At 49.4% G+C, this 10,588-nt stretch overlaps 1 protein-coding gene and 1 long non-coding RNA gene across 2 annotated transcripts in view; one reads left to right on the top strand and one right to left on the bottom strand.

Annotated features, from left to right (window-relative positions):
• The window catches only part of LOC103904127, a 7,370-nt gene extending 6,986 nt beyond the window's left edge, over nt 1-384 (bottom strand). The window contains exon 1 of the long non-coding RNA XR_657881.2: nt 312-384. This is a non-coding gene — a long non-coding RNA (uncharacterized LOC103904127). The remainder of the gene's footprint in view (nt 1-311) is intronic.
• A 546-nt stretch (nt 385-930) lies between these two features.
• Nucleotides 931-10,588, top strand: part of CCDC3 (coiled-coil domain containing 3) — a 44,911-nt gene continuing 35,253 nt past the window's right edge. The window contains exon 1 of the mRNA XM_009285493.1: nt 931-1,104. Coding sequence (XP_009283768.1) covers nt 931-1,104 — 174 coding nt within the window. The remainder of the gene's footprint in view (nt 1,105-10,588) is intronic.

Genomic DNA, 10,588 nt, shown 5'->3' with positions numbered 1-10,588 from the left:
TCCGCGGCGGGGGGGGATCCGCGCCCGCTCCTGCCCGGGAGGGTTCGCTCCGTCCCGCTGCCGCCCTCCCCGCAGCGCCTTCTCCTTTGCGCTTCCACCCACGGTTTCATCGGGGACCCCCCCCAGTCCCATAATATTCCAGCATTGCCGGGCAGCAGATGCACGGGGAGCTGCTGTTGAATAGCTCCTGGGTGCTGCTGCTTTTGTTTTTACGGCGGGGCGGGGGAGGGGGCGCACGGTGCTGGAGAGGGGCCAGCGCCTGTTCAACGAAGTTTGGCATGGGAGTTTAAAACCCAACCCCGAATACTCACCCGATAGCTTTCTCTCAGCTCTCCCGAGTCCCAGCCAAAGCCTGGCTTTGGGCTCATTGAAAGAATAAGCAAATAAACCACAATGTGGGAACAGAGCCATCGCCATGACCTTTCGATCCAAGAACGTTTGCGAAATACTACTCAGTGGCTTGTTTTGAAATACTTGGTATATTCTTACACTGGGTGCATAACGAAACACAGTTTGATGCTGTCCAGTGCTTAGTCTGTAGCAATATTTTTAAACACGTTTTACACAAGTTATTTATTGACTGAAGGAGTACTTAAACTCCGGGATCAAGGGCAAAATGATGAAAATTCAGTAGGAACCATGGGCCAAAGTATAGATTTGGCTCATTCGTGGGGGTTCATTGATGTCTGCAGGGTGGTAGAAGCCTGTTGGGTCCTTACTGCTGCTGCCTGGCCCAGTCTTCCATGGTGGAAATTGCCATCTTGGCAACTAAGTGCCAGGAGAGCTGAGCACCACATGCCGGCTAAAAGTCTGTCTGTGTGACTTTGGTGGCACTTGTTGAGCCAGGCTGAAGTACAACGGGTGACTTCGGCGGGAGAGAAAGCGCTGTTCAGCCTCACAGCAGGTTGCCCGTGCAATTTGTTTTTCAGAATGGATGAGAACTACATCCTCCTGCCACACGGGGTCAATTTCCAGGAGGCGATTTTCCCGGATACCCAGGAGAACAGAAGGATGTTTGCCAGCCTTTTCCAGTTTTCTAACTGCTCGCAGGCGCAGCATGTGTTGAGCTTCTCCAGTGACTGGGAGATTCAAGAGGACAACCGGGTAAGGGATTTATTTGCTCCCCAGTGCTTGTTTTCTAAGTGGGCACAGGCATTCCCATGTCATTTGCAAACATATATATATGAATGCAGAGCAGCAGGTCCCTGATTTTCCTGGTCCTTCGGTGGTATCACTGGCAAAGTAACACACTGGTGGGGAGATGTTAAACTCTGTTTTCAAAGCTGACCTCTGTGTTAGCTCTTTAGCTTCCCATGGACCGGAGCAAATCTTGGTATCAACCTGTTCGTGAGCAATAGGTTGGAAACCAGTATTGCTTGCAATCCTGTCCTACTCCACCCAGGTCGTTCCTGGGTTTGCTATCTCTAGACCCCATGCTTTAACTTCAGCTGAAATGTTCAGGAGCAGAGCTTTGCTTTTTTACTTCTGTGTTCATCTCATGTAGCGAAAGCAGTGCCTGGACCATGACAGACTGTAAGGGATTATTTTGCCTAACTCCACACAACAGCATAAACATCTACTTCTGAACTAATCACTCTAAGCTGTCTTTGTAGCAGCTGGGGAAAAATAGACTCTTGAGGGCATGGTTCGTCTGAGCGATGAGGGCATGGTTCATATGAACGACGCCAGCACCTACTTCTGAACAAGCTGAATGAAATGCCTCTTTCTCCTCTCAAGGGAGGCCGCAGCAAGTAGTTCACCCTCTAGGCAATCCTCCCTTAAGAAAGTACATTTTTAGTATGGAAAGTCCAACGATGCCCATTGTTAGTGGCTTCTGAGCCCCCTTGTGGGGCTGTAGTGTGTGTAATAAATGCAGGATTTTAATAAATACTTCCTTGGCAGCGAGGAGCAACCTGCAGTTATGTGTGTGCATGTTCTGGATGTGCATATACATTTGCAAAAGTGGAACTTGGAGAGCTGTTTTAGTGCCAAACCTTCTTTTATGAGGCTAGTGATTTCCACTGGTAGCCGAGAACATTTTAAGCGTCTCTTTAGGACAGGATGAACAGGACATATGTCATCGCTTGTGTCTTCTGTGAATTCATCCAAGGCACAGTATTTGCGTACGGCAGCAGATGCACTAGTGGCTTGTTTGGGAGATGGATGGAGGGAGCTCGGTAGCTGCCTGAGCCCTTTCCCTTCACCAGCTGGCCAACCGCCAGCGTACAAAGTTTGAGCTGCTGCGTGGCCAGTGGCAAACCCTGCTCACCTGCAGTTATGTGTGTGCATGTTCTGGATGTGCATATACATTTGCAAAAGTGGAACTTGGAGAGCTGTTTTAGTGCCAAACCTTCTTTTATGAGGCTAGTGATTTCCACTGGTAGCCGAGAACATTTTAAGCGTCTCTTTAGGACAGGATGAACAGGACATATGTCATCGCTTGTGTCTTCTGTGAATTCATCCAAGGCACAGTATTTGCGTACGGCAGCAGATGCACTAGTGGCTTGTTTGGGAGATGGATGGAGGGAGCTCGGTAGCTGCCTGAGCCCTTTCCCTTCACCAGCTGGCCAACCGCCAGCGTACAAAGTTTGAGCTGCTGCGTGGCCAGTGGCACAACCCTGCTCCTTGGGATGCCCCGTGCGCGAGCGTTTTCCCACTGCTGATGTTTTGGGGAGGGAGTGGTGAACGGTGATGTTCAAATATATATTTGGGGATAACAGCAGGAATTGGTATTTAAGAGAAAATTAATTATCTTACAATTAGATCACAGAGCTGTAACCCTGGCTGGGCAAGAAGGGGGAGGTGTAGAGCCCTAGTCCCAGCCCTGCCTCCTCCCTGCCAGCCTGCAGGTTCCCCAGTGCCCCAAGCAACGTATTTGGCATGTAAAGGCACTGCCGCTGCCAAATCCACAGATTTTGCTCCAGGGGAGCAAAATGGCATTGGGGGACCACCAGATCCAACTCCCAGTGTCTGCTTGTGATGCCTCTGCAGTGTTTATTTAGCCGCGTTGAGCTAAATATAGGGGATCTTGATGGGTTGGTGCTCATTTATGCCAGCAGTGACTCTCGCCGGTTAGCTTTAATGGAAATCACAAGGCAGAAACCCCCAGGGTAAGTTGGGGCAACTGAAAGCATATGTATCAAAAGTGCATTTCAGCTGTTGCGCTCTTTGACCCCGCGCAGCTGTGAGCAGATTAGGGGGGGATTAGAGCTGCTGGTCGCACAGACCGGGGCTGGGGGCTTTACATACTTCAACACCCACCCGTCGGGTGAATAAATTCAGCGCAACTGACGGACACTTTGTCTCCCCTTTGTAATGAAAAGTAAAAGCTTCCTCTGCACCAGTTAAAAATAGTTCGGGCTGACTGTGCTCCCATTCAGCTCCTACATCTGTGTTTGCCCAGCCGAGCACTGGCCTCTGGCGCCTGCGTGCCCCAGCCTGGGAAGGGGATGGCGTTTCTGGCTGCCATGGTATTAGGAATTTGTTCCCCAGCTCTTCCCAATGCGGGTGCCCATGTCCAGGGTGCAGCTCTCCTTAGTGTTTTGCTCCTCTCTTTGCCTTGTCACATCCGATGGTGACTTTCCCAATTGCCACTGTGTCTGCTTGCATCCCATCACAGTGTGAACAATTTCAATTCCCAAATGCGCTCGGTCGAGCTGTCCCATGCTGGCTCCTGAGCTGAAACCTGTGGCGTGTGCCGGCTTCATGGCACAGAAAGTGAGCATTACTCGGAGCATTATTCTTGAAGCTTTTTGGAAAAGAGGCTCTTAGGGAGTCTGGGGACATCTGCAATGGTGTCAAGCTGTAAAGAACCTAGACAGAGAGAAAAGGGTCTTCTACTGAGGCTCACATTACAGTGAGGAGTCAGGGGTCTCACTAGCTGCTGCGTACTGACATGAATTGCTAGTTAAAACCCATCATGGATGTTTTGTGCAGTCAGAGGGAAGAGATGGAGACACTATGATCCTCAGAGCAGAAGGCAGCTGGGGCGAAGGTCTCATGCCAGGTGTTAGTAGCTAAGGTTCTGCCTCTGGGACTTGGGACAGCTGTGTGCAGGGACATCTTAAAAAACAGCTCTGTCAAAAAGCAACGTGCCCAAGTAGGTTTGAAATCTCCTGTTTACAGCTGGATCCTGTACTCTGAAAGACTTTTTGAATCTGTGTATTTGCTTATGGCCTTGTGCCCTACTCTTGATATATCTCCGGGGTGGACATTTTAAGGGAGAATTCTGTGCTGGAAGCGTGTACAGTTGCAATGAATAATTTGTGTTTGTAGTTCTGGGGTGCTCAGCCAGAAGGTGAGAGAGCCCAGTGATGGGTGAACGTCTTTTGCCTCATGTAATGCTACTCCCAGCAAGAGGTCTCTTCTGCGGGGTGTGCCTGAGCCGGTCACAGAGCAGACCCAAAGGTGACCGCTGACATGCTGTTCTCCTGCTCACCCTCTTCTCTCTGCAGTGCTCCTTGCATGCAGGCAGCCTTGTCTGGGCTGTCCCAATGGGTGAAATGAGGAAAACCCTGGCAGCTCCTTCTCCTCCTCCCAGCAAATGTGTCTGATGATGCAAAAGAGAGCAAAGAGATGTGCAGGAACTTCTTGATGCACTGGGATGCACAACCTGCATTTTCCATCGTGGGAAAACCCTTTTAATTTTCGGAAAGCCCCATGGCACATGGTGAAAGGAGGCCAGACCCAAGGCACATCTCGTTGAGGATAATACATTCCTCATCTTGGGCCTGCTGCTGTTGCTGGAAGCTAATTCCAGCTGCATTTTTAAGCCCCTTGCAGTCTGGGCTGAGGGCCAGGCTCTGCTTTCCATAGTTTTCCAATAACCCCACAGCCTTATAAATTCAGGTGCTTGTTCTGGCCACTCTGGAGAGCAACAGTAGCTCCAGCTGTCGTTTCTTTAGGCACTTGCATTTTGGCTTCCAGGTTTGCAGAGGCAGTAATTAATTTGGCTCCATCCTGACTTTTCTCACAGCTCCTTAGTGATGTTTGCAGACCTCCTGCTTTACTCCGGCTTGCCGTTGCAGCGGTTTCCGCAAGGTTGTTGCTAAAGCCCTGAGTTCCCACCAGGCCTGGGGTTGGAGCTGGGTTTGTAATGAACGGCTGCAACTTCTCACAAAACAAGGGGCCCCTTCTTGCAGCATGTTGCAGGTACCTGGGCACCAGGCTTGGCCCAGCCCCAGAGCTGGTGTTGATGGAGATAATAACACAGGAATGCTCCTTTTTCCGCTTCGGAGTTACAGTTTTAGTTGATTCTTCCCACCCTCCGCCCGTGGGAGAAATGCAGTATTCGCCTATCCAAGGAATCTTGGAGTCACAGCAGTTTCTTTTAATAAGGTGCTTTTATTAAAGAAAGGAACAATTAAGAAGTAATAAAAACCTAATTAAAATTCTTAAAAGCTCCATGTTTTTACCCAAGTCTCATGTTGACCCCCTGAGGGAAGACCTGCAGATGTATCAAAGAGTTTGCAAAGTCTGACAGCCTCCTACGTGGGCATGCCAGGCTGTCCCACACCAGCTGGCATGCAGCCTCCAGGTCGCCCCTGCCTTGGGAAACCACCCCAGCCACCTCTTTTCCTTTACCCCCTGCTTCCCTCAGTGCCCCTAAAATTGCTCACAAACCCCTACGTGCCACCCAGTTATTCTCCAGTGCAGCTGGTGTTTCATTACCGATGCTTTTAGGGAGCAGCCTTGCGACCTTTTCTTGCTCAAAAGGAGTCCGAGGGGTCAGACTTTTTTTGGGAGATGGGGATGAGCATTCAGCGGTGCAGCCAGCATCCTCCTCCAGGGATGGAGATGGGGAATGGGAAAATCCTGAAGGCCCGGAGAGCATCTGTATGTGCCAGTGCCTCTTTCTCATGACAAATTTTTCTTATGGCTAAGTGCTAAATGACACTTTTCTACACTCGGGGGTTGATTTCTTCTTGCTCAAGATGGGAGGTGGGAATCGTCGCTGCGGTTTCCCCCCTCTCACAGTGCCTCCTGCTAAGCCTGGGGGTGATGCAGTGGGTTGGGATTGAAATCTTGCTCTCCTGCAGAGTTTTACCATTTTAGTGCAAATCTAGAGGCTGTAATTTCTCCTCCTGACTTGGCCTTCTGCAGGGTGGTGCGATCTCGTAAATAAGATCTCGTTGTCTTCTCTGCACACGAGAGATCACGCCGAAGTGACTCGAGGTCTGGTGATAATAAGGTCTATAGAAGTGCCTAACAGTGCTTGTTGTTATTTATTATTCAGAGGGGTTTTAACTCCTGGTTTTGTCAACAGGTTGATAGGGAAACGTGGCCTTTTGGCCCCTGCTCCAGCTTGCTGTGAGCTGCGGAGGTGCTCACGACCTGGGGCCGTGCGGTGCTTCTTTTACAGGGCACCTTCCTCCCCTTTTTTTCACATGGGAGAGTTGCAAAATGACCCCGTGTGCATCATAACGAGGGAATTAACAGCAGCGTGTCAAACCGATTGTGAGCAATTGTGAGAGCACTAGCACTGTGATAAAACCCACAGAAATTAAGGAGTCCAATAACTTCAATTAAGCTTGGCGAGGTTGCAGGGGGAGATTATATCTTTTATGAAGCCTCTCTCCCTGCATTGCCTCTCTTCCTCTCAAGCATCAGAGTCACAACCATGCTGTTACTTCAATTGATTTAGATGAACTGACTTGCCTTGTGAGAGACCTCCAGAGATTTATCTGGGTAATAATAAAGCTTTTATGAGAGTAGTCAGTGTCCCAGATAAAAAGCAAGGTAATTAGTGGGTTAACAGGGCAGTCTACAAATATCTGCTTGGCCCGTCTTTGGGCCTGGGTCCTCTTCTCCGGTGGCACTTTGGCTGCTGTAACAACCTGATGACCTGATTAGGACACCTGCAAGGCTTTGGAGCAGCTGAAAAGGGAACCAGATAAGAAAAGCAATGTAATTGCATAAATGGCCTTGCCATTATTATGCAAAGCAAAAATTAAATTAAATGGCATTCTTCCTCTGCGGAAGTAGAGGAAATAGTTTCAGAGCTATTTGTATTTTAGCAACAGCTGTGTGCATGAACTGGGAGCAACTGGGTTGGATCATTCCCTGAACCCATCTGTGGGCAGCAGCACATTTGCTCAGCAATTGCCCCAGCCTGTCTCTTCCCTGATGCTCTCAACTGGGCGGGATGGTAGCAGGTCTCATTCAGTGACACTTCACAGGACCACGAGGGCTTAAATCACAGAGAAATAGCCCCTTAGACAAAAGCTCTTTGGGCTACCAGAGAAGGGCTTGCTCACGTGACGTTTGCTGTGGGGACCTGTTTTGATCCATCTCCCCAGGCAACGTGCCCCTGGAGAGGGAAAAAGAAGAAGGAAAGTTGGGGAAGTCCCCATAATTTTTCTGACTGCCCTGATTTTGAGTCTGGACAGCGATTAAATAGTGTCGTGGCTAGATACCTGCTGGAGTGATGCCTGTGGCATCTCTGGAGAGAGCCTGAGCCGCCTTGGATGCAGGGACCAGAGCTCTTCCTGCTGTGGCTGAGATGGACATCAGTGATGCTGAAGGTGACTCCGCTACATGAATCATGCACAGCCTGGCCACTAGAAAAAATAGCTGATAACTGTAATGGATTTCAGCTGAATCTTCATCCATGGTATCCACCAAGATAAAATGAAAAAGCAGTTTGGTTTTTCTGCTTTAAAAGTTAAGCACTTCTCTTGAGGAGTTCCCTCTCTGCTCCGAGTGCTGGGAGAGGAATCGCAGGACTGGAAAACGCCAGTTGTGGAGTCCAGAACCAGCAGTTTTAGGGGAAGGACTGGTCTGGAAAAGAGTAGGCAGCAGCCTGGCTTGGTTAAGATAATTTTCTTTAATTCCCATCTACTGGCCTTTTGTGTTTGCTTGTGGCATGAGCCGCATAAAGGATCCTCCCTTCTCTGGGCCTAAGGCACTAGGGAAATAGAAAATATTCTCAGTTCAAAACACTGCTATGTGGCAAGGGCAGGGCAAAAAGACCTTGAAACAGATGAAAGTAAGGTCCAATATCTAGAGGTTTGAAAATATTGTTTTACATTCTGTTTCTTGCTCTGCCGTTTGTTAGAAGAGTTGTTGCTCTGTTAGCCTCATAGCATGACAGAAAGCGTACATTGCTTCTGGGTTGTTTTAATAGTGATTTACTGCGCTTTTGTTTTCCTCCCAGAAACCCACCCAGAGCGTACCCCCTCCCTACAATCTGTGTTTAATTTGAATACATGTAAGCAATATTGCATGAAATGGGGAACTGCTGACAAGTGTCTGGGATGAGGGGAGACATTGAGACAGTTGATACGTTTAGGTAACATCTCCGAGAGTCTTTTGGCATAGAAATGGCATTGACTCATTTCCAAATCTTCCCACCCAGGCTGTGGTAGGGGACTCTTAGAGGTCTGATTGGCATCTCCCTATCAGTTTTCTGTCTTCCCACATGCACACAGGCTGCTAAAATACAGAATAAAAGATCATGGAGGAGTTAAAAATAGTCTTATCCATGGGATGTTTCCATTGCATATGGTCTTTCTTATATTTATAGCACCCAGAAGGTGTCCTGAGCACTTCCCAGAAAGGAAATGGGGAAATTTCTCTATTTTTAGGGTGTCTCTTAGAGGCACCTTATTTCTGTATCGGGAGGCAGGTTGGCTGACTGCCATATACAATGCAGGAAGGTTGACCTGAGGTAGCACGGGAGCCTTGAATTTGATGTCAGTCGTGAACAATCTGAATTTGGGGTTGAATAAGGCGTTTTTTCCAAGCCACCTGAACTCTTGTCCCCACTGGCAGCCGTGACCAGTGGGGAGCTGCCAAGGTGAGGCCCCCAGTTTTTGCCCTCCTGGTACCAATGCGGGTGCAGGATGAGGTGAGGGGAGTCCCAGATTGGTGTCCCAGCTCCTGGTGAACGAGTCTGGACCAACTTGCTCCCTATCAAGCAATGCAGATTACTCCAGAGCATAGCGCTCTCTGACAATATCTAAGGCACATCCAAGTACATGATATCCTTAAAAATATCCGGTTTCCAGCCTGCTGAGCAAGGAAATGCCTAGACAGCCATGGATATGTGTGTGTATGTACATGGCTGCCTCCTCCGAAGGGCGAAACGGCAATCATTCCAGGAATTGGCAATGAATGAAGACCCACATGGCTCCAGGCTGCTTTTAATTATCCAGAGCCACACTTTAAAGAAGTTCTGCCAAATACACTAAATCATTCCGGATTTGTGGCATGAGGCTATCTGCTGCTGTACATGAACTTGGTGGCGAGCAGGCATCTGACCCCGGCCCCAGGACACCTTTTTGGCTCTCTATCTGGCTTCTTCCACCACCACAGGGGTGGGAAACTGCTGGTGGCCACAGAGGTGGTTGGTGGTTGTGGGCTGAGCTCTGCACATGGAGAGGCACAAAGATGGGGCTGAAAGGACCCCGTTGTCCCTCCTGTGTTTCAGATCCAAGGCTACCTGGAGGGGTGCTGTACCCTTGGGGTTTCCAGGTGGTTGAAAGACCTGTGGTGGTGCTGCTGAGCACGAATCCTGCCGCAGCGCTTGCTTAGCTGGGCAAAGATTTTTTTGCAAGCCCCAACTGCTGACTCTTAGCCAAGGGCTGAAGCAATGTGTTTCCCAGTCATGTTAGAAAGATGCAGCTACCTGGCCAGGGCTAACTCCATAGTGTGCAGCACAGGTAGGACGTTGCTGCTGTTGTCTCAGGGTAGGTAGGAGAGACGGGACTTTCGTTGAGCTGGTCACATTCCCTCTGTGTTAGCACAGAAGTGGCCAAGGTGGAAGATACATCCGTCTGGAGAGGGCAATGGAAAGTTTGAAGCTACCCCCGTGAACATCCACATGTGAAGGTGGGCAGGGAATTGCAGCACTGTAACAAGAGGTGGACCTCTCATCCATACCCTCTGGAGATGACATTGTCATGGGAAAAGCAACAATCAGAAGATATGAGGAGGCCAAGGCTGACTTTGGTCCTTTGTCTCCTTTCCTGTGTGTGAGCATTTCGGTGATTCCTCTGCTTTTCTGCCCTGCCTTCCTGTTCATGGCCTTCCCAGCATGGGAAAGTGAGGAAGGGTGTCCCACCGCACGTAGACTGGGAAGGGTGAAAGCACTGGTCAGCAAGGGAGGCAGCTGGTGGTGACCTGGGTGGTTACTGGAGCTGGGAACTGAAGTGGTTGCGGAGCAACACATGCTTGAAAGTGTTTGTGTCCACAGCCAAATCACCTTCCTTGACACAGGTTCCTGTACTCAAGGTGCTCCCCCGGGTAGCTGGGACCTGGCCTCCAAGGAGGAGGATTGAGGCTGGTGTTCCTGTGAGGTGGACATATTATCTTACTAACCGAAGGCAAAACAAAATATGCAGTCCAAAGAAGCAGATCACGGGTGTTTTTTGATCCAGTCATGCTTATTATTCATACTTGTCCCATGATCTTTCAAACTTAGAAAGTGGAGGTGCTGACTTAGCCTGAGAGCTACTGGAAGATGCTCAGGTATGTCTCCTGGCACCCTGCTCACAGTAACCCACTGGGACTATTTCATAGAATCATAGAATCATTGAGGTTGGAAAAGACCTCTAAGATCATCGAGTCCAACCGTCAACCCAACACC

Source organism: Aptenodytes forsteri, unplaced genomic scaffold (assembly GCF_000699145.1).
Source record: "Aptenodytes forsteri isolate BGI_AS27 unplaced genomic scaffold, ASM69914v1 Scaffold87, whole genome shotgun sequence".
Taxonomy (NCBI): Eukaryota; Metazoa; Chordata; class Aves; order Sphenisciformes; family Spheniscidae; genus Aptenodytes; species Aptenodytes forsteri.
The sequence above is the reverse complement of the archived record's forward strand: the minus strand, read 5'-3'. Positions and strand labels throughout refer to the sequence as shown.